This window comes from Patagioenas fasciata, chromosome 1 (genome assembly GCF_037038585.1).
Source record: "Patagioenas fasciata isolate bPatFas1 chromosome 1, bPatFas1.hap1, whole genome shotgun sequence".
Lineage (NCBI taxonomy): Eukaryota > Metazoa > Chordata > Aves > Columbiformes > Columbidae > Patagioenas > Patagioenas fasciata.
The window spans coordinates 100,944,229-100,971,307 of NC_092520.1; the positions used below are offsets into that span (position 1 = coordinate 100,944,229).

Below are 27,079 nucleotides of genomic sequence, written 5' to 3' on the forward strand. Positions count from 1 at the left end.
CAAAGCTCTGAAAATGAGTTCAAACTGCCATGTCTGATGAAACAGATGAATAATTATGTTCTAGATTGTACAAGACATATCCCACAAGACTATATGTTTATGTTGCTGTTACTGATCTTAAGCATCAGAGAACAAAATCTGTGTACTGCCTTGAACTCGCTTAACTTGCAGAGAGATATTTGGGACCTAGATTTTGAAAACTGGGTGTCTGTGTGGGTTTTCTCACTGTTGAATGGGCTCTCATAGGATTAATATCAAATGAAGCCAAACACATGGCTTCAGATATGGAGAAGGGTTGAAAAGACATAAGATTGTTTTGTGGGTGTTGTTGAACACAATACAGAGGAGCAGAGTCTCCTCTGAATGTGAATCAGAAGGATTTAATTCTACAAAGAGACACTAAGAGGAAAACACCAAAAACCTGACACTGAGTCCTTAATGCGTATTTCCTCCCATTTGCAAAAAGTTAGATTAAAAAGATAAATGCAAACACTGTTGTTAGCAGTTAAGCGTAATGAAATGAAGTGATTTAATTTACACCTCTTATGGTAAATTTTAACATATATGTGGTATATGTTACAATATCAGCATTCATGACTTGGCTAGGATCTAAGTTATTGTATTGATTTATTGTGCTCTAGATTTATTGAGGTTTTGGCAAAGATGTTGTTCTTCAAGCATCTCCTGAGAAATTACTAACTGGAAATAATTAAATATTTTGGCCCAGAGATGATTAAAAAGCAGGCACTGGGGACAAAATCTAAAGGTTGTGATTACTATGCTGATACACGTAGAATCTCTTAAGGCCTAAGTCTGGAGTTGTTTGGGGTCTTTTGACTGTGTAGTTATCAAAACACTAGGCCTTTCCGTTCTACGTTTGCACCTCCAAATAAAAGGATTGGCAATAAATGTAGGATTGCAACAGCTTGAGTTCAGATCATGGCAAAACCTCTTTCTCTGTCTTACAATAAGACAGAACACAGTTACTGAAACATGGCTGAGCAGAGCCCATGCACATCTCCACTGACTTTTTGATTTAGCCTCACATGTCTACCTCCATGTGAAATACATCCTCCAATGCGTACGCATCTCACTGCTCAGAGTAATGAAGTTTAATAAATGGCTTTCTTAAAAGACCTTTTACATCACAAATAATGAACTCATAACAAACAACTGTATATTGAATTTTAACATTCCTATTCACCAGAACTGCATTGCTTTATTCACCAATGAAATATAGTTACTTCTGTGATTAAGTAATTAATTAGAGCTGCACAGCGCAAGACAAAATAGCAGAAATCCTAACCTGCAGCTCATGATAATGCAAGCCATCTCATTAAAATAACAGTGGCAGGAATAAGAATGGGATTACTATATTATAATAAAATGCGGAAGGATTTTAAGACCTGGCTCCAATTTATAGCCTGATCAAGGCCCACTAAAATTAAATGGGAACTTTAATCCATTAGGCATTAAAAAAAAAAGAAATTGTAATCTCCTCCAGCTGAGAATGCAGGAAGAGAGACTGCATTGTTTGGCAGTGTGTGTAGGGCAGCTTTTTCACCCTAATTGCAATTTTTGACATACTGGTCTTCCCGATCTGTCTTTAAAGGTAATTGTGTTACATTATTCCCCTATAAATAAAAATAAATAAATAGTAAATATATTTTAAATACATATATTGATTTTAGAGGTTTTTTAGTACAAATCTATGTTAACATTTTCTTTAGCTTTCAAGTACCATATCATATATATAATACATATAAATCAGCATATAATTGCAAAGTTAAGTGCTAGTGCAACTAGTGTTAAGCAACCCATTTATTTCTCTAGCTACAAATCATTTGGGCATATACATGATTTTGTTAACCAGGAAAAGAAGCAATTTTGAATTTTGTTATCATTTTTTTCTTAAGATCAGTATGCCATCCGAGGCTTGCATTCAGTTTGCAGGGTTTGTACTGAACAATTCATCAAGGAAAACAGATTTTCCATTCTTTGAAATCCAAATGTTATTGTTCAGAAATGCTGCTATAAGTAATTAATTTTTAAAGGAAGCTTTTGTATCACTGAACAATACTTATCTAGCAACGCTGTACTGTAAAGAAAGCATCTGCCTGCTCTATCTTTGCAAGAGAGCTTTTTGATCCAAGTCTTCTCCACGACTCCCCTCATCATCCCTGTGACAGGGAAGGTATTGACAACAAGTTACATGGTTACAGTAAATTGGTAAGGAGACCAGCTCCTCGCCACAGACTGAACTCTGAAAAGAAGGGTCAAATTCAGTTCTCATTTATACACATGAAACCCCAGTAGCTGAAATGAACAGTGGAACTGAAGGCTGAATATATAGCTATCTACATAACTGTCTTTATATGCATATGAAGATGAAAGAGCTCCAAGATACAGGTATTTCTAATACATATTACTAGAACTAGTAGATGTGGTGTAGGTAAAAAATCCCAGATTTTGCCTTTGTGCAGTGTAGTGACACGTCTACGACATCCTTCCCGGTAAGTGCATCGCTGCATGAAGACTTGTTTTTGCAGGTCTCTTTTTAAAATCTACTGGATGCATCACTGTCTCTTTGCATGTCCCTGTAATCCTAGCTTGCCAATTTTTTCTCCTGTGTAACCACCAAATTAAAAGTTTGATAATGCCCCTTTCTGTCTCACTTGAATAATTAGAGTTTGCTTCTTATTACAGCTAAATATCTAACACATCAGATTCAATCACTTCCCCCCCCTTTTTTTTACTGACCCACTTTTTTTGAGTGCACACTTCCCTCCCAAAGCCCCAGTGTATTTTCTTCATCACCCAACTCCCAGCTACATTAAGGCTAGCATTACTGGTACCACTGACTTGTTTTGTAAATACCATCTCTTGACAAATAAGTGAAACTGCAGGTGCCCTCTCCCATCACCACCAGGATGGTGCCCTGGAGAATGTTACTCTCTAGACAAAGACACTGAAGAGAGGAAACTCGGCTTGGTTGGGTTGCAGCAAGTCAGTCAGGAAACACACAGTTCCTGAGAAGCCTTCGTACAGACTATATACACTTTCTAACGCCCGGGAACCAGCCTTAAATTCTTCTGTAAATAAGAACTCTGCAAACCTAAAGAAAAGGGAGAAAAAAAAAAAAAAGCGCTTATTATTATTTGGTTTCCCTGCATGTCTACTTACTTGTTGTTTGAAAGCATCATTTTAATAACATTCATGATTAAAAATCAGAATGTTCATTATTTAACCTTATGTGGAAATATTACACTCTCCAATTTCCACAATAAACTGTGTTCCATGAGATCTAGAAAAGCCAAACTTTTGCAATCTGTACATGTGTTATGCTTTGTTATGCTTTGAGAGCTATAAACTTTTATTATTATTATTATTTTTAAAATATTATTAAATATTATTATTAAAAATAATTTTATTAAAAGATGCTTTTAAATAACTTTTATCCTGGTTGTTACTTCAGCAGTATGCAAGCAATGTTTCATATTGATGCAATAATTCTGTAATGCTGAAATAACTATACAAATAATATGTTCCCACTTCAAAGCAAATGGCTGAAAATAAGTCACCCTAATTACTATACCACTTCCCCTCATTATTCTGTGCTGTAAGGAAAACAGTAACAAACACTGAATACTATCTTTTTAAACATGTGTGGTGAATTACAGGAATAAAAGCAAAGATAGTTGCAGCACTGTGACAGAATTTTCAGTGGAATATACCTGCTTGCAGCAAGACAAAATGGAGTTAACCTCACAAGCTAAGCTGAATAGCACAATGTCAAAGTGGCTAAAGCTGGGAATGGTAAATTAAAAAAAATAGTAAAAGAACAGCAAAGCAAGTCGTGTACTTATTTTCCATGTTTAGTAGGAAGGGATAGTGTTAAATGCTCTGAAAATCAGAACAAATCTATCTAAGGAATGGCATCACATTTTACTCAGCTCCTGGACTCAGGTACTCAACTTGGTTGTTCTGACTGTGTGTCAGGATGAGACTGGATGCCCAATGCTTCTCCCCATCTACCCCACTTCCCTCTGCAGGAGCATGGGCTGGGAGGGAGAGAAGGAGGGAGCCCAGGAAAACCATGGGCAGCAAGGGAGGGAGCCCAGGAGAACCCCCCGATGCTTCTCCCGGCACAGGCAGCCTGGAAGCAGAGCCACAGGACTCCTTGCAGAGCTCCTGCCCCACAACTCACGGGCACAACTGCACCTGAGGCTGAAACACTCGTGTTAGTTACACCAGAGGGTGGTGATCGCAGACTCTTGAGCAGCTTTATAAACGTTCTTGCAACTTTCCCGCATTACCCTGGATGCAGAAAGGTAGGATTGCTAACCTTTGTGCCCTGTAAATGTATTTTGAGTTTCCAGTGAGCCTGTACAGCAGCAGGAACACATAAGCGCTACCAGCCACTCCATGGCATATTCCAGGTCCCTTCTTCAACAGGCCTTTCTGCCATGTCAGCTCTCCGCAGCGGATACAAGTGTCCAGATATTGAGGCTTCTTGGAAACCAGGTAAGCTTTGGCAAACAGATACGCAATGCCTAGGAAAACAGCAGCGAGATTGTCTTTTGTAACAAGCAGGTCAAGGGTTTTTTAGAACACATAAAAAAACAAAGATTAATACACTAAAAAACTGCAGTCTTGTGCTCTACACATGTCAATGTTACATATCTACATGCTACATTTGGAAGGAAAAATAATATCTAGTATGCTAAAAAGCATATAGTAAGATGAACTTATCCACTCCCTGTGATAACACCTCTTTCAATCTTTTCAATGTAGTATTGAATTTCAAGGTTTACTTTAACATTCTCAGTCTTTAACAGTAGTCACGTTTTTGCCTTTAAAACACGAAACTGTTAGCACTGTCTTCTATTGGTTTCAAACCCCTATTCACCTCACCTGTTTACAGACAGAAACACAAGGACGGGCAGGGTAATTTCTTACATTAGCAACACATACAATTTTTCACTGAATGAGAAAAACAAAACTTGCCCCTTTTTTTTGTTTGTTTCAGTAGGGCCCATGCCGCTTTATTCTAGTTATAAAAAGCTACGCATAGTACCTTCTGTTGAAAGAAAAAAAGTTATTTTGCTTATTTTTAGAGGGGATTCAAATAAATTAAGCAAAATCTGAGCACTGCACAGCTCAGTTTATGGTAACCTTAAAAGAATGCAGATGAGACATAACCAAATCAAGTGCCCAAGGAAATGTTCAGAATAGCTCACTTGTGGTCTGAATATAATATACAATGAAGTAGCTGAAAAGTGGTGTTGTAAACTATATGTGCATTATTACTCAAGAACAGTGATGGAATACAGGATTTTCTGTGGAAGAACAATAGCAATCATGAATTCAAATGTATCTAAATGTCTCCTAAAGTAACTTCTTTATGCCTTTTTGGATTTTGTCACTTTGGTCGAGTCTCACTGCACACACCTCCACTAACCCAAGTCAAAGGCCACTCTCAAGATACTGAAGCTAAGAGGGAATCTTCCCTGCAGGTTTTATCACTAGGCCAGCCATGCTACAGAAGTAATTTTCTCCTCTTAAAAATAAAAAAAGGATTGGTAAGCAAAAGCTGTCTACATTTCATTGTAGTGTGAAAGCAAGAAGCTTGTTCCTTAATTGTACCAACAAAAAGATAATGCATCAGCAAAAGAGCACATTTAAGGGATGTTAATTGTAATGTACTCTTTGTAATTTAAATAGAACACCTTTAAAAGCAGTGCATCAATGCTTGTGGACATTCTTTAATAGAAGTAAGTTTTTCTGTAACCTTCAAGCCAATATGACTATTTAGCAATAAAATTCTGCTTGGGGGTAAAAAAGCAATTTCAATATGCAGCACTACTTGCCAAAATTGCTAATGTATGGGACTAGATTCTGAACTGACAGGCATCAGCCTTCCTCAGGAACAATTGATTCTCTTCTTCTCTGAAAAGCAGTTTTATAGTGGCGACTTTCAGAGAAAAATGCCCCTTTCTAGTACAAACTCCACTTCACATGAGAATACTTTGGTCAAATTTATGCACTATCCATGTAATAAGTGCAGCTTAAACTTTGATTGTGATGAGGGCAGAAAAAAGCTATGCTGAGGGCCTTCCCAAAACTCACAGATGTGTCTATAGTTGTGTTCTTATGCATACTATTTCTCTGCCGAGCCATATGCTGTCTTTTGACTCAGCTATAATATTCTTTGAGGTCTTGTCATAAAAGGGAGCAAGAGCAGAAAACATACAGTTCAGGATCACGAGAATTCTTTCAGCTGTGATCACCTATACTTTTAAGGCAGAAAATAAACCTATCCTTCCAGCTGCTTCAGCAACAAATCAAACAGTCTTAAATGGAAGAAAAAGACTTAATAGTTTGCTTGCATCTCATAAAATGTCCAAACCAGTCAAATTAAACCTGGGATAATCATCTACATGGAATCACCTAACATGGAAAAGCAATGTGATCGGCATCTGGCTATTCATAGCATCAATTGGAAAAGAACCTGGAGCTCCATGGCACCAGTGCACAAGCTCGTTCTCGCGCTCGATGGTCTCTCCCAGCTCAGGAGGCCAGTTGCTGTTCTGCTCTTGGTCCATAAGAAAATCAATGCTCTGCCACACAAGCTCCTGATCTGCTGGCTGCAGGTACTCATAATAGGAAAGCAACATCTGAAGGATGGATGAAAGCCCATGTGCTGCACCTGTAAAGAACAGGAACAGTCAAACTAGAGGGCAGGTCTAGGTCCTACCTCCATCTCCCAACAACTTTCCCTTGGGACTGGATTAATTGTTAAATGCATGGCTCTTTCATCTTCTTCATGCATATACAATAGCATTTGGAATTAAAGCTTTCTAGGTGCATGACTCTATGATTTGTTACTACTTGTGTCATTTCCAGTTCCCTTAGCTATGCAAAAATACATATTAATTTTTTTCTGCTCTCACTCTGATATGACTGAAACTCAGCGTGTGAAGTTAAACTGAACCTAAACTGAATACTCTTACAAGATGTTACTCTTCTTGATACAGTACTGGACTATTATTCTGAAGTCTTTGTTGAACTCAAATTGAAACTGAACCAGAAATGGTATTCCCAGTTACTGACTGACAGTGTCAGTCAGCTAAAACCTGAATTTCAGTGGAAGAATTGTCTGTACCTGCCAGTGTTTGTGAAGCAGCACCACTGACTGACTTATCCCTCTGTTCCCCTGCCAGAGAACTCACCAACATCTGGCAACTAGCCTCACAATTTCTGCACCATGACGTTCCTTGAGGACATGACTAGGAACATTCTCAATGGCCTCTCACCACTACTTCAGATGAGCTCCAACTAAGCTGCTCGTGATGGGCAGCAGCTGACCGTATGCTTGAATTGCATGGCTATGGAAAAAAACGCTTTGCAAGTCTGTGAGTGGTAACAGCAGCTAACAAACAACAACCCCCAACAGCTCTCTCTGGTAATCATCTCCACACAGGCGTGAGCACCTCACTGCTCGCTGCCTCCACCTGGAAAGGGCAGATTTATCAGGGCAGAAAGGAGAGGAGGGGATGAAGCTGCTGCCGGCTGCTCCCATGGTGCAGCACAGGCACCTCCTGCCTTCACCCCCCAGCACCAGGCAGCATCGCTCCTTCCCTCCAGCTTCTCAGGCCCACTTTGCAGTTTTAGGAGGCTGGATGGTCCCATCCCAAGAGAAATCCCACACTGCAGGTTTTATATATTTTATTTTTGAAGTGTCTACTGGCTCAGCATCTACACACAACATCACCTTAAAAGCAGTTGGTGTGTTTTACTCACCAAGATACTCCGTTCCATAGTAGGAATACATGAGCGGGAACGGTTTCCTCTTCTTCACTGCGTACTGCTTTCCTGACTCTAGTATGGCCAGGCAAATAGATTTTATTTGTGCTGGGGTCAGCACCTAAGCAGAAACATCAAAACAAACATAAAGTCTATTATAATAATTTTCTTTTTTAGACGTTTTTCAGGACTCTGCTTTTTTGCTGGTGCACAACACAAAGTACTGCCTTTAATCTTATAAGTGTAGCGTATGTACATCCTTATTAAGAGTTCCTTACATAAAACAGTAAATTTACATAATGTTTCTCAAAAACAGAGCTTCATCCCATCTCAGGAAAGTAAATGTCAAATCTTTGGCAGCACAGATGAGGTGAAAAGAGGCTCGCTAAGAGCTCCTGCCTTTCCTTCCCAGAGATCCATCAGCCTGATGGAATGTGACAAAATAAGCACCAGGCAAGCTGTAGAACAACACATGTCAGACTGGAAGAAGAGCCATTAAGAGAGGACAAAGGAGAACAGGCTTATAGAAAATGGAAATGTTACAGGCTTTATTGGGACATACTGAGATAGATAGACAGATTTTTCCCAGACAATATAAAAACAGAGGAAGCAAGGAAAAGGTTACTAAATTTTATTGAAAATCAATACTACACATGTGGGTCAGAAACATTTTAGTAAAAGAATCAGGCCTTCTCACTTCAATAAAATGCTAAGAAAAATGAAATGCAGGACGGGTTTCTATGAAGAGAGACTAGCTATGTTTATGGAACTTCATCATTGTGAACAGGTCAACGTTGCCTTTAATGCATTCCTAAGAAATTACTAATGCCTTACTCTAGTAGTGTCAAAAGTAAATGAGATTGATAAATTATATATTTCATAGACATGAACTTTTCCACGTTACTGACCTAAAGCATTCAGTGAGGAATCAGTTTTACAGGTTTTAACTACAGCTCTAACAATATGCAATTCACTGCAACCATCAGCATTTCCTCTGTCAGTCACATCTGTACATTGCTGACCAATACCTATGTCATTAAAATAATTTAGTTGAAGTGGTGTTTTGGCTTTAGAGGAAAGCTGTACTTTGCACAGAAAAATATTTCAACTTATAAAAAGAGAACTATGAAAGATTTACAAGTACTTCCTCAAGTTCAAAAAATACTGTTAGCATTAAATATGGAGGCAACCTCTGTTATCAACTGTGTTCTCTCATTTGACATGTAAAAGACGCTAGAGATAATTAATGTCACTTAGAACTTGACTGAAAACTAATGGTTGAAAAATCTTGTTTCTCTATCTTACCTTGCTCCCTGATAACAAGGCATTTTATTACAGCCACCCCAAATTACTATGATATGTGTACAGCCTGGAGAACAACCTACTTCTGATCTTGATTGTGTGCTCTTTAATGTTACTGCAGTAGAAGTTAATAAGCCGTTAACATCTGGAGACTTCACTCATTTCCAGCCATTTTTAAATGAATTGTTTTAGCTTCACTCAATTTAAAGAAATGGTTTAAATCCTAAGGCAGGGGTGTCAAACTTATTTTCACCGGGGGCCACATCAGCCTCACTGTTTCCTTCAAAGGGACGAATGTAATTTTAGGACTGTATAAATGTAACTACTCCTGCGTTTATACACTGCCTTCTCTCCAGAGCTCTCATTTTACTGTCCTGCAGTTTGGGACCTAGTCTTCCAAATCCTGTACTTCATAAAAGGATTAGTAAGGTAACCCTTTAGAAACAAATGGGAAGGATAAGATCTCCTAGTTGTAATTCTGGAAGACAAAGGCATGCTGATGAGAAAAAACATAATCGGTTCATTTTCTGTATGTAATGGTTCCTATACTTAATAAATCAACTGGCTTTCAATACAAACCATGTTTTCCTAAGCTTATTTTTATGTTCAGTGCATTTAATTTCTTAATTGAATGAATATTTTAAAAAGCTGATTGTGTATTTTGAATGCATTTACGCTTCTACCCAAATCCAGCCTTCCACAATGCTCCATAAAGAAGTACCTACCAAAAATGCATTGCTCACCATTTTTTTAATATAAAGTAAGTGTAAAAAGTCAAGCACTTATGCACTATGATTACTTAAGTATATAGATAGCATACTCTTCTGGCTGACATAATGAAATATGCTAATTAATATCACCTCTTTTTCAGAATGCCAAAAAAGCCCACATGCAAAGCCAGATGAAAAATGATTATTTAAAATCACTATTGGACTGGATGATAGAAATCAACCCATCCTGACCCACTTCCACATTACCAAAGAAAATAGAAAAGAAGATAACCTATACATCTTGAAAGAAACCTTCTCTCTGGCCACTTGGACTGACCTGTACACTTAAGGCCGGTAGGAGATGTATATTAACTAACAGCTAAGTAAGAAAACTTTTGTGCTGACTCCAAGTATCTCTTACCAAGTGCCTCAGTCCACAGTCATTGTAGGGCTGCTCCCTGTTTTCCAATACACTTAAATACGAAGGTTTTATATTTGATCCTTGTTCTAGGAAATGGTTGGCTGGAACAGAGACCCTCACCATCATTATTAGTGGCCTTCCAAAGGCTGGATGACCAGAGATCATTTAAGATCTCCATCAGCTTGCTATATTTTATTTCAACCAAATCTGTGTTAAAATCTCAGATTTCTTTAACCTTGCCAAGAAGTAAAATCTGTGGCTGGTCTCTCTATGTTCCCTCACAACATCTTTAATAGAACATCTACAAACTAATGATCAAAACAACAATCATAGATTACATTAATCATAATCACAGACATTGTAGCTACGGTTCTACAAATCTCCTTTTCATTTCAGTGTAGCCTCAATGCCTTCTTGCTCCTGGGAATTACTGAAGCGATATGTTTAATTATGGACAGCAAAAAAATAGACTGATCATCCCAAAGGCTTTGAAAGGATGTATTGTATATTGATATCACATCCTCTGGTGAAAGCTGTCAGCTGCTTTTGATGAAGAATAAAGACAGGATGAGAATTTGCTACCCAGAACAAAATTTCATGCTTGAGAAAGCTACATTTTTTGAGAAACTTCTTGAATGTCATTTAATATGAGCTGGCTACAGAGTCAGTAAAATTATTCTTTATCATGTCAGTACTTAGCCAAAAGACTACTAACACTAAGTGATACATTGCTGGTAGTTTAATATTTCAGCTAAAACTCTTTTTGTATTTTTAAAGACACCAGAACCTATGCTATCACATTAGAGGTGTTCATTTTAGTCTCCTCTTTAGCCCAAAGTTTGCGATACATATATTCTACATTTCCCCTCCAGTTTCCATATCAATTGGTCAGTGTAATTATTTATTTTCTGTTTTAAATCATTGTCCAGTGATGCTGTGTGCTGTTAAATAACTGTTCCACTCACACTAGTGACAGCTGTATTTCCATATACCCTGTACTTTCAAGACAATGTTCAAGCAGCACTACACTACTTAGTATTTGTACTACTGCCTGTGCCTGGGAGCCCTACTTATAGTAAAAAAAAGCCACTGTGACTGTTTCTGAAGTCTCTCCATTTTTGTCTTGTGCTCTTGCAGACAATATGCCTTCTCTCATTAAGGCACTCAAGAAACTTGTGAATTATTTAAGGTGGGTACTTTATTCAGTAAATCTGTGTTAAGAGTCAGCAACGAAGTGCTATGTCCATAGCAATCACAGAACATTGTCCTTTCTCTTGTTAGCAGTCTTTCCCAACCTGAGATTGTTTAGTTGGAAGTATAACATTTCACAACTCCCTTTAATCTACCAAGACAGATTTCCTAATATATTGGTTATGACAATACTAGGCCCTAGATATATGTTTCAAAAACTGTAGACAGAAATCTTGACCTTGAGGATTAGGCAGAAGGAAGCAGGACTAGCTCTTCTTTGCTTTTGATTACAACAGTTTCAGTACTTGATCATTCCTCTGAATGCTTGTTACAAGCCCCTTAGCTCATGATTTGCCTTTTGAAAATCATTGCTACATAAAACTGCATACTGTATTGAGTATACTTGAGGACTGCAAGCTTTTAATTCTTTTAAATGATCTGTCTTTATTTTCTTAGAGCTTATTCCTGTATGGAGTAACAGAAGGTATTACTGAATGTCAAGTATCATTATCTTTTTATAGACGCATCAGTACTTTCAGGAGGTAACAGCTACACTTACATTATTGTGGAAAAAGCTGCCTTCTATGCATACAAAACCTTTTTAATATGCATCTAACACATCAAACCTCTTTCTATCACACTTCTAAAAAGCCATTTATGCGAATTCGATCATGCGCTTTTTCTGATGCTGTAGGAAGTGTCAAAAATAAGCTGAAAAAAAGCGTCAGTGTACAAATAACCTAAAAGGAGCTTTGCCATTAGCCTCTTATGCTGGAAGCCCAGCAGAGGGAGCTTGTGAATTAGTTATAATACTCAAAAATGCTGTAAAAAAAAAGAGATATACATAACTGTGTTCAGCAGGACAGCTGACTCAAGCAGAAAGATGCTGGAGTCAACTTGGTAATTTAATGATACCTTACTGCACCATGTGATGTTTAAGTTCACTCCTTAAGCTTGATCTTTTTCTATCAAAGACAGGCTGGAATTGTTCAAGGACCTTCCTCTGCAATGTCATGGCCAATTTTTTCTTTCAGATGTGTTAACACTAAAGCCATGGAAGAGTAGAAGGTACAGGGACAGAAGGATCTGCCTCCTGCTAATGTTACTGATGTTTGACTGATGGACCTCTCCTGTAGCACAGTGGGAAACCCAGCTTAAAGTAGAGAGCTTTCTGCCTTCCTTAAGAGCAGCACCAAGTACACCCTTCTTTTACAAAAAAGACACTATATATATATATATTTAAAATATCTTGAAAACTTTGTTCAAGGAATTGGATTAGTTCCTGAAGGTCTACTACTGGTCCCAGCCAGCATGGGTTCACGAGGGTAAAGTCTTGCATGATCAACTTAATTTTTTTCTACAACAAGGTTACCCACCCAGTTGACCAAAGGAAGCCTGTTGATGTGATCTTTTTGGATTTCAGTAAAGCCTTTGATAATGTCTCTCACAGTATCCTCCTGGACAAGATGTCCAGCACACGGCTGGATAAATACACAGTGCAGTGGGTGAGCAACTGGCTGATGTGCTGGGCTCAAAGGGTTCTAGAAAATTAGGTTATACTAGCCTGGCGACCAGTCACTAGCTGGTTCCACAGGGATCCATCTTAGGGCCAGTGCTCTTCAATGTCTTCATAAATGACTTAGACTCAGGACTTGAGGAATATTAAGTAAGTTTGCTGATTATATAAAATTAGGAGGAACTGTTGACACTCTCGAGGGCAGAGAGGCCCTGCAGAGGGACCTGGACAAACTGGAGAACTGGGCAATCATGAACTGCATGAAGTTCAACAAGGACAAGTGCCAGATTTTGCACCTGGGACATGGCAACCCTGGCTGTACATACAGACTGGGGGATGAGATGCTGCAAAGCAGCTCTGTGGAGAAGGATCTGGGGGTTCTGGTTGACGGCAAGTTGAACATGAGCCAGCAGTGTGCCCTGGCAGCCAAGAGGGTCACCCGTGTCCTGGGTGCACCAAGCACAGCACTGCCAGCCAGGCAAGGGAGGTGATTGTTCTGCTCTGCTCTGCACTGGTGCAGCCTCAGCTGGAGCACTGTGTGCAGTTCTGGACAACACAGGATAAAAAGGACATAAAGCTACTGGAGAGTGTCCAGAGTAGGGACATGAATTTGGTGAAGGGTTTGGAGGGGAAGCCGTATGAGGAGCAGCTAAAGTCACTGGGTCTGTTCAGCTTGGAGAAGAGGAGACTGAGGGGAGACCTCATGGCAGCGACAGCTGCCTCACAAGGGGAGGAGAAGGGGCAGGTGCTGAGCTCTTCTCTCTGGTGATCAGTGACAGAACCCAAGGGAATGTCAGGAAGATGTGCCAGGGGAGGTTTAGGTTGGACACTAGGAAAAGGTTCTTCCCCCAGAGGGTGGTGGAGCACTGGAACAGGCTCCCCAGGGAGGTGTCATGGCCCCAAGTCTGACAGTGTTCAAGAAGAGACTGGAAAAGCCCTCAGACACATGGTGTGAACTGTGGGGTTGTCCTGTGCAGGGACAGGAGTTGGACTCAATGATCCTTGTGGGTCCCTTCCAACTCAGGACATTCTGTGATTCTTCTATGATGCTGATACTGGTGCTAATGAAGTATGTTTCGTGCTGTAACAGCACCACAAACAGTACTTTCTAGAGAGCATTTTTCCTATTAACATGACAATATGTGTAGACTCAGCACAAGTACTAATATGATTGTGTGAGTTCATTGGAAAATGGTATTTGATTGCAATCTGGAGTAAAACAGACCACTACATATTCTATTGGTATTGTTTGGTTTTAACACATAAATTTGGGGTTTTTTAAAGCTTGCTTTTTGCCTCAGCAGCATGGAAACAGCAATGTCAGTCCTGTCCTGTTTCGTGGGTCACAAATCATGAGTAAAATCAGAAACTGAAGGCTGCATTTACTCCTGATGAATCAGAGTACTGCTAAAAAAGACAATATGGCGTTTTTGTTATTGCTAATGAAGTACAGAATTTCCACATGTCTCACTTGCCAGGACTGTGCAGCAATAAACCCATCAAATTCTGCTGTTAGACGTGTCCTCCAGAAAGGGAAAATTTCAGACAGGGCTGCAAATGAAGTGCTGCGAAAAGGGATGGAGCACAACTGCTACTGAGAGGCTGCCTAAGAGGAGCTGGTGCTGCTACGCAGTCAGTCAAACGCAATGAGCATCTCTGTTCATTGTGTCTCAAACACTGGAGAGTTTCAAGTGAAAAACAGGAATTGGACTGTCTTCAAGCCCATGCTATACTGTGTCAATGAAGAGAGAGGGAAAACATGAGTTTCTCCGGTTACACTCAGGCCCCAACATCTTCCATGCAGCTGCACCAGGGACACAGCTACTTAGTTCTAATATATTGGCTCTCCTAGGCCTTGGGAAGGAAACAAGCGGTCCCTGTCACTCCCTTGAAGAAATAGGGAAGCACAACCCGCCTGCTCCTCTGCTGCTGCGGAACTGAGGCATGAAGTATGTCAACGAACAGACGCAAGAGCAGTTCAGATAACCAACATGACTGAGTAAGTATCAGCCTGCCTACTGAGAGCTTGGGTGCTGTTCAGCCCAAGGTAACTGGTCAACAGCAAAATAGCAGGGAATTGCTCAGGAGACCAAGTCCCATCATGGAAGAAGTGAGGTACCCCGGGATGCACTCCTGTGTTACGGCTTTCAAGTGGCAGCTATCTGCACCCCAGCTACATGTTTTCTGCCTAGTAGAGGGTTAGTGTTACCACAGAGCACAGAGAGTCAACAATTTAATTTCAAGCACTTCTCCCTAGAATTGCACCTGAATTTGAGAGCAGGAATTTAAAAGCCTGTTTAAAAAACAATAAAAATATATGAATTGCAAATTAACTGAGAAACAAACCTGGCACTGCTTGGAGAGGCTTTTTTCTACATTATAGAATTCTACTCCAACTTTCTTTCACAAACAAGTAATATTCTTCTTTTCTCCTTTATTATTATTATTCGCCAGCTTCATAATGCACAGCTGAGCCATTCTGGGGGCACATATTTTGGGAACTGGCCAAAATGCATGTACCTGTGATCACCCGTCTGCAATCCAAATGCCTGTTTGGAGCTCCTGTGTGTCAAACACACCTCCACCAGCCTCCAAAGCAATTTATGACAGCTGCAAATGTGTCAGAGATTAGTGCTGCATGGATACTGCTTTCCTTCCATCTACGCTCCCCACACAGATAGGAGGAAGATTATTCATGTAAAAACCTCTTCATCCGTGGGAAATCCTTTGACTCTGTTTAGTCTCAGTCAGAAAGCACATCAGTACCCAAGGCCTGTACTTAGCATATGCCAAAACTACAGCGCGGAGCTGCCATTTCCTGACAGGAGATCTATTTGTCTGCTCTCTAGATACATGTCTCTGACAATTCTGTGTTATGATGACAAACATCTTCAAAGCTGGGCACCTTGCACTTTAGTTTGAGTAACAGGCAGCCCTGCATGTTGTAGCTGTGCTGCCCCAGGATCCCATCCCACTTTTTACACTAGTAAGCAATGAACATCTGCTCTGTCCATGTATTTTGGATCAGCTTACTTCCCCTTAACAGCGGGTCTGCTGGTTCACTGGAAGTGAATCCATGCCTTCATCTGTTCCACATACATTTCTTGTTGTAGCAAAGCTGCCACAGTGCTTGAATTGGTTGATGCATGCAAGCTATGCAGAGGCATAAGAAGTACTATCCATTCCTCCAGCTTCAGAGGAGCAGGAAACAGGATTCATGAAACAGCCTTTGCAAAAGATTAAAACTTTGTAACATGGTTGAGAGACCCTCCCCAAACGTTACAGTAACCATGGCAGTGCCTTTAGGTTGAACTAAAAAATGATGCAAGTTCAGTTTAATTGGGCATCACCATTTGCTACCAGAAACTTAGGCAGACTGCTCCTTGGAAAAATTAATTTGTTAGTGTTTGTTCGCACCTGCAGGCCAACATGAGATGGGCAGAACCCGATCTTGAGTCAGTCAGTAACGGCTAATATTTTTCACAGGGAAGCTGACCTAGGCTTAGAGTTCTACAAATCACAAGGGCAACTGTATTTTGAAACCAAAGAAAGTCAGTAAGTCATATTTTAAGATGTCCTGAAAGTCTCCTGAAGAACTGGACACTTCCGTTCTTTCATTCCGTTACTGCATCTGTAAAGAAGAGAACTCAGCATCTGACAGGCCACTGATCTAATGAAATGTAATATGTTTTACTTCTGAGGAGTATAAATGAGCAAAGAGAAACGTTCATGCTAGGACATCTAAAGATTATGAATTCTACTGCTGCCAAATTCATGAAGACATAGTTAATTTCGAAGGTGCCACTAAATATGGAAGTGAAACCAGGCACCAGAAAGCACTTTTGCGAGGGGTAAGAAAATCACAGAATCACAGAATGGTTAGGATTGGAAGGGACATCTGGAGATCATCTAGTCCAACCCAAAATGAGGATATCTCTGGTTCATCTCCAAAATCCGAGCTCTGAGAAACTTAGTCTTGTCTTCCATGGAAAACTCGTAACACCTGTAGAGTTCGTCCAAACTGATATTTGGTTAAGGTAAAGGGACAAGAGCACTTTGTACCACTTCATATACCTGACTTAACAAAACCTGACTGCTGTAGTGATCTCCCCCTGGTAGAGGCCACGTGCTGGGTGGTGGCTGCTTCCTTGTGTTCCTTCTCTGGGCTGGGAATAGCTAGCTGGGTGCTACAGGACAAGAGGTGCCACAAAACAAGAGACAGGCTGGTGTAACTGGCCCTGGGAGAGAGCGGAAGGGGCTAAAGAGGGAGGGAGAGACAAAAGGCTGGAAAAGCTCCTGGGCCCTGCAGGCGATGGTAACTAGGTGTGTCTAAAGAGAATGGTCTACATCCAAATTCAGTGTGGCACTGGCCTGGAGAAAACAGCAGTCTGCATACAGTGTATTCGGATGATTACATGTTTTTCTACTGCACCCTTTGCTGAGGCATCTCTCTGGCCAAATTACTGCACAGAACCTGTATGGTCACACAATCTTTCATCAATTTCCAGCTGATCCTAAGTATTACTGTCATGCTGCAATTGTATATAACATTAAAGCTTCACTTGTTTCAACAACAGTAATTATGTTGTTCATGTGAGATCACAAACAAAAAGATTAATAAAACGAAAAGACTGCATTGTAAACACCTACATAATACAATTTAAAAAGAAGTACAGGACATAGATAAAGAATGATTGCTAGTTCCTTGGCCATATCTCTAAGGATGTTCATAGCTCAATTCATCTTAAGTAATACTGTCATCTTAATCACTCAGAGTGATGGGAAAGGAAAAAAAACTTTTCAGTCCCATGCAGTATTTATTTTTTTCAATTTGTCAATGTCATTTCACCTATTAGATCATTCATATGGCTTTTAATATCAAAGTTCACGTTGACCTCAATGGGTCTTGACTTGGTGGGGTGTTACTTCTGGCAAGTATTCTTTAAGAAATGCTGGAAGTTTTAACAACTGGCATAATGTTGAACATAGATATAAAAATGGAGTAATTTCGTGATCCCCAGGAATGGAGTCCAATAATTCACTTGGTAATCAGGTCGAAAAACTAGAGTATCTATGCCATGTAATTATTCTTGTAAATTCTTGTTATTCCATGTCTTGCCAATAACACCATGGGGCTGGCTCACAGTCTGTTGAGAGCGATAATAATTTTGTCTGAGGTAGCAGCCTTTAAAGGTTGAGACTACGGGAACATGGATTAGTTGACAGAGCAAAATGCTGACTTTGCTTGCAGAAGCTGAGCAGATAAATGTAATAGACACAGCTGAGTAAACATCTAACTCTTCAAAGATCGATCTTACTCTCATTTTAGTCAGTTTGGAGGGAAGTGACTAGCAGATATATTCTTGTTCATTGCTCTACACCAATGTGGAGTGCATGAATAATATGCAGTAAAAATATTTGGTGTGTTTTTCATAATTTTTTCACCAATTAGAGGCCGTGCACTTTATGCCTCTATTGAATAAAAGTGCATTTATAAGCAGTAGTTCTCCCTGTAACTCCTAGAATAATTTTGCTTCATGTCAACAAATATTCTCAAGGAGATTTTTTTCCTGTGATGAAATGGACAATATACCATCTTCCACATCTAAATGAAAGCGGATTAAAAATTTCAGTCATGGTATGAGTCACCACCCCCCTGCAGCTAGAATTCCAAATAATGGTTTATATTTTGTGTAGAGGCAGAGCTTTACATTCTTGCTGCAAAGCTTTGCTACTGCAAATACATTGTTTGAAGAACTAAAAACGTAGCAATAAAATGAAAGATTGCAGTTTATATACCAGCATCAAAATGTACTGGACAGAACTAGGAGATCTTGCTCAACTTTCACATTAACAGAAATTCATTTGCCTTTCAAGCTGTTATGCCAGGTCATGATTCATAGATGCAGCTGTGACTGCAGGACACAGGTCAAATTTCCGGTTTTCCAGGGGGAAATTTTTGCTGTAAGGACTACACATTTGGGCCTGGAGTACACCTGTCAAAACTGTTTAAACGCTTTTCAACTAATCAAATATGACAACGTAAGCAATTTCACATCTATTTACTCAAATATATATGAAGTGTTTTGCTGGGTATCATCACTTCTTTGTTCCTCAGAGTTTTGTTTAACATTGTTCACGTGGCTGCAACACACAAAGTATGCTAGGTACATTTGAAACACAGGAAGACAGAGACTTCATTCTGTACATTATTAAGCAGCCTGATTTTTTTTTCTCCTCATGTTAAAGACACTGAATTCCTCATTTTCCTTCATCATCCAGAACCTCTCATCTTCCTCATGCAACAATTCCCAGTCTACATCTAATGCCTTTATGGTTTTGCAAGTGTTCAGACATCCTCCCCCTAGACAAGTGAACACACTTCATTCAGGCTTAGCAAACTCAGTAAGAGAACAGATATACCTCCTCAAAGCTTCATGGCAGAAGTGTCAGAAACAAACAAACAAACAAACAAATTATGAGGGAGGAGAGAGGCTGAGAGGAGAGGCCAAGGCAGAGCACCCATTTCATGCTCTTCTACCCAAACCCCAACCATTTTGTTCCCAACTCGGAACCAATTGTACTGATTGGTAATGAATTCTGTTGCAGAAAGCAACATATGGAAAACTATCCATAGGAGACTTTGTAGTTTGTTACTATGCTAAACTTGCGGAGATGGACTCCAGAAGAAGAGAAAATCAAATTAATATTTTTTTTTTCATCTATTTCAAATTAAGGTTCAAGAAAGAGAACACGGTTGCTGTTAGTTGGAGGTTCCCAAGTGCAATGCTTGTGATGTTTTGCTTTTCTCTTCCCATTTACAACCAATAAAAAATTGTTTTTACACATTAAGATGCTAAATAGGGATGCACAGAATACCCTGATAGTGGCTGTATAATATGTGCACAGTTGTAACAGTTCAGTACCTTAAAGGAGTCCTTGACCTTCTCAAAATCTTACTCTCATGGAAGAGAAGGACCTAAACTCTGTGTGAAAATTCTCATAGTGCTGTGAACAGCTCAGGGAAAATCTCCGCTTAGTGTATTGCAGCGCTGTACAAAGCAAACAAGAAGTGTTAGGATGCGTAAGAATAATACTGAAATGGTTATTAAAAAGCTACTTTTGCAGTCATTGCTTTGTTCTTTCTTCTGATGTTTCTCCAGGTCTGTTCTCCCATCATCAAAATACAGTAAAATAAAAAAATCAAGCAGAAACAGATATTTTACAGACAAGTGAGAGATTACTTTAGAAAGCGAAGCTAAAGGCTGCAACGTTTATTTTCTGGCCAGAAGATAATTAATGTGATAAAGAACACAAAAAGTTATTTTATTTTGCAATACAAGAACAAAATGATAGCTTGTGAAAAGCAGCAAGTTTAAAGACAAAATATCTGCAACTGCAATGTACTAAATTCTGCCCAGGAGCGGATGAGGAACAAGTTGAGAGTGTATGGGTCAGGATCAAGGGACAGGCTGGCAGGGGTGATACTGTTGTAGGTGTCTATTACAGGCCACCAGATCAGACTGAGGAAGTTGATGAGGCCTTCTATGCGCAGCTGAGAGTGGCCTCACAGTCACAGGCCCTGGTTGTTGTGGGTGATTTTAACTTCCCTGATGTTTGCTGGAAGGACCATTCAGCCAGCCAGCCACAGTCCAGGAGGTTCCTCCAGTGCATTGATGATAACTTCCTCATGCAGATGGTGGAGGAGCCGACCAGGAGAGGTGCACTGCTGGATCTCATCCTCACTAACAAAGAGGGTCTGGTCGAAGCAGTAAAGGTCGAGGGCTGCCTGGGTTGCAGTGACCACGAGATGGTGGAGTTCAGCATCTCGTGTGGCAGGAACAGAATAGCAAGTAGAATTGCAACCCTGGACTTTGGCAGGGCTAATTTCGGCCTTTTCAAGCAATTGCTGAGGGAAATCCCATGGGCAAGACTGCTTGAAGGAAAAGGGGCCCAAGAGAGCTGGATTGCATTCAGAGATTGCTTCTTCCATGCTCAGGATCAGAGCATCCCCACACGTAGGAAGTCGAGGAAGGGAGCCAGAAGGCCTGTGTGGTTGAATAGGGATCTGTTGGGTATGCTCAAGCAGAAGAGGAGAGTTTACAGGTCATGGAAGCAGGGACTGGCCACTTGGGAGGAATATAAGGCTGCTGTTAGAGGATGCAGGAAGGCAGCTAGGGTAGCCAAGGCCTCCTTAGAATTACAGCTGGCGAGAGGGGTCAAGGACAGCAAGAAGAACTTTTTCAAATACATAGCAGATAAAACTAATACCAGAGGCAATGTAGGCCCACTGATGAATGAGGTGGGTGCCCTGGTGGCAGAAGACACAGAGAAGGCAGAATTGCTGAATGCCGCCTTTGTCTCTGTCTACTCCGCTGGAGGCTGTCCTGGGGAACCCTGTACCCCTGAGACCCCGGATGAAGCCAGGTTAATGGAGGAGTTTGCTTTAGTCGATGAGGACTGGGTTAGGGAACAATTAAGTAGTCTGGACGTCCATAAATCCATGGGTCCAGATGGGATGCATCCGCGGGTGCTGAGGGAGCTGGCTGAAGTCATTGCTAGACCGCTATCCATCATTTTTGCCAAGTCTTGGGAAACAGGAGAGGTGCCCGAGGATTGGAGGAAAGCAAATGTCACTCCACTCTTCAAAAAGGGCAAGAAGGAGGACCCGGGTAATTATAGACCGGTCAGCCTCACCTCTGTCCCTGGGAAAGTAATGGAACAGCTTATCCTTGGTGCCATCTCAAGGCACATCAGGGATAAGAGGGTCATTAGGGGCAGTCAGCATGGCTTTACCAAGGGTAAGTCATGCTTGACCAACCTCATAGCCTTTTATGAGAATGTAACAAGGTGGATGGATGATGGCAGAGCGGTGGATGTGGTCTACCTTGACTTCAGTAAAGCCTTTGACACAGTCCCTCACAGCATCCTCACAGCTAAATTGAGGAGGTGTGGTCTAGACAATAGAGTAGTGAGGTGGGTTGCAAACTGGCTTAAAGAGAGAAGCCAGAGAGTGGTGGTCAATGGTGCGGAGTCCAGTTGGAGGCCAGTATCTAGTGGAGTGCCTCAGGGGTCAGTACTGGGGCCAATATTATTCAATATGTTCATTAATGATTTAGACGAGGGAATTGAGTGTACTATCAGCAAGTTTGCTGATGACACTAAGCTGGGAGGAGTGGCTGACACGCCAGAAGGCTGTGCTGCCATCCAGCGGGACCTGGACAGGCTGGAGAGTTGGGCGGGGGATAACCTGATGGAACTTAACAAGGGAAAGTGTAGAGTCCTGCATCTGGGCAGGAACAATCCCAAGTTCCAGTATAGGTTGGGGCATGACCTATTAGAGAGCAGTGTAGGGGAAAGGGACCTGGGGGTCCTGGTGGACAACAGGATGACCATGAGCCAGCACTGTGCCCTTGTGGCCAGGAAGGCTAATGGCATCCTTGGGTGTATTACAAGGGGGGTGGTCAGTAGATCGAGAGAGGTCCTCCTTCCCCTCTACTCCGCCCTGGTGAGACCCCATCTGGAATATTGTGTCCAGTTCTGGGCCCCTCAGTTCAAGAAGGACAGGGAACTGCTGGAGAGAGTCCAGCGTAGGGCAACAAAGATGATTAAGGGAGTGGAGCATCTCCCTTATGAAGAAAGGCTGAGGGAGCTGGGGCTCTTTAGTTTGGAGAAGAGGAGACTGAGGGGTGACCTCATTAATGTTTATAAATATATAAAGGGTGAGTGCCATGAGGATGGAGTCAGGCTCTTCTCAGTGGCAAACAATGATAGGACAAGGGGCAATGGGATCAAGCTGGAACACAAGAGGTTCCACTTAAATTTGAGAAAGAACTTCTTCTCAGTGAGGGTGACAGAGCACTGGAACAGGCTGCCCAGGGAGGTTGTGGAGTCTCCTTCCCTGGAGACATTCAAAGCCCGCCTGGACACATTCCTGTGCGACCTCACCTAGGCGTTCCTGCTCCAGCAGGGGGATTGGACTAGATGATCTTTTGAGGTCCCTTCCAATCCCAAACATACTGTGATACTGTGATACTGTGATCTCTCTGCTCACCCAAGACTCAAATAAGCTAGGGAATATATTTCTGCAAAATTTATCTGAGAACAATTGCATTGTGGAATTTTAACAAATCTCTCTATAATTAAGGTGAGATTTTTTTTAAAAAGATTTCTGAGTTAACTGCAAGAAGTTCCCCAACACTCCAACTGAATTAAATTTCAATTCTTCAGAGCCTGTGTTGTCTAAATAAATATTTTATCACCTTTTAACTCATCAAATATTACAATGTACAGACATTTATTCCTGACAGGTGTTGCACGGCCAACTCATAAAATCAGTTCCTAGAGCTCAGCTCAACAGTTCTGGAAGAAAGGTAAACCCTTGTGCTCCAGGGCATAAAACCAGTCCTTAAGAAGTGCAGGTTAAGCACATTACAGACAACACATTTCAAAATTACCTTCCACAGACATTCGTGCAACTACTCTGAGTCCTCTAGTAATGGTACAAGATATTAAACCAGGTGGAGGATTGGAAACAAATCCTGAAGAAGAAAAATTTGTGTACTCCTGTGCTCCTTACCGCAAGCAGTGGAAGCATTCGACTGTTTGAACAACCTCCAAGTTGAGCTGTATGTAACACAATTTGAAAACTGTTACTCAAATCTGTTCTACAATTAGTGTGTTTTCTGCCATACAGGAACAGTTTCTTTCCATGCTTACACGTTGGGCGACAAAGAAACAGAGTGACTTTGCGGCACTTCCCTGCACAGCCTACTCTGAAAAACACTTGGGTATTTTATATAAGTAATTTCAAACAGTGCTGCAATAGGAGAGACTTGCTCTACCCATCAGCACATTCAGCTTAGAGGCACCAGCTTCAACTCTTGCACTGTGGTGAAAAAAAGAAGAGATGTGAATTTGAATTACCAGGTTAGTGATGAAATCTCAAGGTTATTGCATATAAAAAGGAAGAGACTATGACCGCTACTGCGACTGTAATTTGCTCAGAGCCCAATTTGATGTTAAAACCTGTAAGGCTGATGAGAGATGAACACATCCTGCCCTTGCTAGTGGGAAAAGACATGATGCTCAGTTCGCTTTTACTCCACAGCAGGCCAGACCCTGCCTGGGGCTGTGTGGGAAAAGCATCTCCAGCAAACTGGGAGAGACCGCAAGAGGGAGAGAGGAGCTAGATGGGACAGGTGGGACAGTGGGGCGGTGGGGCAGTGGGATGTGCTCCCCAGCTGCAGCTTTACAACCTCCTTTGGAGAAGGCAAAGAAGAGTCACAGCAGGTGAGCTTGAGTGCAAAGTGCCACTGCTGTGGGAGGGCAAGGGGAAAGAATTGCATAAATGCCCTGGAGAAAAGTGAGCTCTATAAATCTGCACCAGAGCTCTGTGGATTGTAAGTGATGTAGCCGCTGCCTTATGAATTCTGGTGTGGCTTATGTGCCCCACAACACAGCACTCTCAGGATCTGCATGTCTATCAAAAGATGCCCAGGAGACTCAACGGCATAAACTAGATGACTTGGACACTTAGGCACACCCAGCCTTAGTCAGCAGCAGGAGAAAATTTTGACTACAAAACTTTCAGGTCTTGGCATACAGAGTGGGTTTTAGGCAATGGAAATGCCTGAAGAATTATGGAGAGTGAATCCATAATGTCTCTACTGCATAGGCAGTTCAAAATTCCACTGACCTCCTTCATTCCATGTTGTATTAACCTCTGTCAGGGCTGGTTACGACTTTTCATTTACATTAGTTGTTCGTTCCCACGCAGAATAAGTACAAAGAAATGTAACATTAATTTATATTAGAATAAGCATAGAACTCTGACATACTATCATGTTACATTTAGATGTACAAGCAATAATGCAGCACATGTGCAGATAACACACTAACACACATGTGAATTGCACACACAAGTAACTCAAGCCCTGTCATGTTCAGCTTAGTTGAATCTCATTTTCTTCCTAGTATAGAGGATAAGTGTTACAGATAATTCTTCCCAGATATGTGTGCTTGTACTGCTAAAAATAAACCTTATTTTAGCTCATTTTTTAATCTCCTGAGTTGTTTTCATACTTTCCCTCTGCCTGCATATGGTATTTGGCACTTGTCTCAGTTTAAAAGCCAAAGTGATTCTCATCCAGTGAGCTGCCTCTTCTGGATCATTAACGAAGATAATAAATAAGGCTGGTTCCTACATGAGTCCTTTATTAGTAGTTACGATTAGCTTTGCTTGTGGTCTTTCAGCCAATTCCAAATCCACAATGTCCCCATCCAAGCCAGCATGAATTATGTTTCCAAGGAAGATTATCTTTGACACTGCATCAAAAGCCCTATTCATATGTAAACAGGGTATTGGCTACTGCTCTTTCATCAGCCACTAATTTTATAATTCTGTTACTTACAACAAGTGATCTTGTTTGCCTCGCAAGACTTCTTTATTCTTCTAAATCATGCTGCTTTATCTGTATCATTCTATTATGCAGATATTTATGAGGCATGTGACATCTAGAAATATGTCTAAGTATTTGCTGCTGAGGAACAATGTGGCTATCTACAAAATTAGTTAAATGAGGTAAACAACAAAACAGCACCATTCACAGGCTAACAGAAGCATCGATTAGTCACTTCAAAGTAGCACCAGCATTGCTTTCAAGCAAAGGTAATTCTAGAGAACTCCATGCTGGCATCATGCCGCTTTTACCTTGTGTGATGATCTGCAATTTGTGCCATGCCAATAAGCCACTGAATGAAATATCAACTTAAGCTACAAGAATAATGCTGACAACGTAATGCAGGAAAAACAGATGAAGGTGATCGAGTCCTCTGAATCACCTGACTTTTACCCTACTCTTAGACTGCGGTAGCAGCCTGATGTAGTAAAAATCCTGGTGATCTGTATGCAACTCCAAGACCCTACCAGGCACATTGACAAAGACAGTTTTGAAGAAAAAGACAGTAACAAAAGAGTTTCCAGTAGCAAACAGTGCCATTAGCATTACCTGGAAATATGCCCACAACTCCAAATACAATTCAAGTCATACTTCAGATACAGAGAGTCACTTATAATTCAATACTGCCACTTTTCAAGGGCAGAGTAAGAGTCATGGGATTAATCTGAGGAAGTGTGGGACACTGTGCTCTTTAAAATGTACTTTACTTGGTAAACAATGAATGGGATTACCATCTGTACCCTTACTCTTCTCCTGGTTAAAAGATTGCCATTTGTTACTACAATAAAATTAGGAAAGTGTTATCAGTCTTCCCTTTGCACTACTTACTCTCAGTTTTGACTGTGTATAAACCAAGCATGCTCTGGGAAAAAGAGACTGCTGTGCCAGAAGGCACAGTTCAGATTATGAGAGTTCAAACCCCACACAGAAAGGAGGAAGAGCAGTAGGAGCCATGAGACAAATCCTACCACCATCAGCAGCAATAATAAACAGACATTCACTGCACTTAGCCATTACCTTGCATTTGAAGATTTCAAAGTGCTGTATAATTAACTAACATGAATTACTATTAACTCATGCTACAGATTACACTGTGGTGTGGCTGCCCTGGGAGCACTCAATGCCATGCTTCTCTTTCACTGGATTTGTCATTTTACATGAATGTTCTCGGCAGCCATACAGAAGGAACTGTGCAAAATGAGACAGGAGGGCCTGGCCAGCTATTTCTGGACCTACAGATGACAACATGTGTTTTCCAAATACTCCTGTTAAGTAAAACTACATGTATTTAAAATTATTTGCCAGACACCTTTCTTACCTGTTCTTTGTGTTTAATATTCTGATGCCCTTGGAGTAGAGCAGCTTCACTGCAATGGCCCAGAAGACACAGAAGTCCTCTGATGCCTGTCTTGCAAAATTTGAAAAAGATCTCATAAAAGAAAAAAACCACACACAAAATCAAAACAAACAAACAACAACAAAGCAAACAAAACCCCCTACAAAACAAACAAACAAAACCAAACCAACCAACCACAACTGAAAAGAACCTCCCTCATAGGCCGTGTGCCTGAGGGGTGTCCTGGCTATCTGCAGACAGCAGGGAGAATGTTTTATCACCCCTGCTGGGTAAATCAGCTTACAGAACGGGTTTTGCCTTCTATCCCCCAATGCG

General features: G+C 40.9%; 1 protein-coding gene across 2 annotated transcripts in view; it reads right to left on the bottom strand.

Annotated features, from left to right (window-relative positions):
* Positions 1 to 1,097: 1,097 nt before the first annotated feature.
* The window catches only part of LANCL3 (LanC like family member 3), a 38,596-nt gene continuing 12,614 nt past the window's right edge, over positions 1,098 to 27,079 (bottom strand). Inside the window, exons 2-5 of one of the 2 annotated variants that reach the window (XM_065859915.2) lie at positions 7,804 to 7,927; positions 6,512 to 6,709; positions 4,346 to 4,553; positions 1,098 to 3,115 (exon numbers count right to left, since the gene is read on the bottom strand). In XM_065859915.2, the coding sequence (XP_065715987.1) occupies positions 2,956 to 3,115; positions 4,346 to 4,553; positions 6,512 to 6,709; positions 7,804 to 7,927 (690 nt within the window). In that variant the 3' untranslated portion in view covers positions 1,098 to 2,955. The remainder of the gene's footprint in view (positions 3,116 to 4,345; positions 4,554 to 6,511; positions 6,710 to 7,803; positions 7,928 to 27,079) is intronic. The other variant, XM_065859913.2, reaches the window with a different exon arrangement.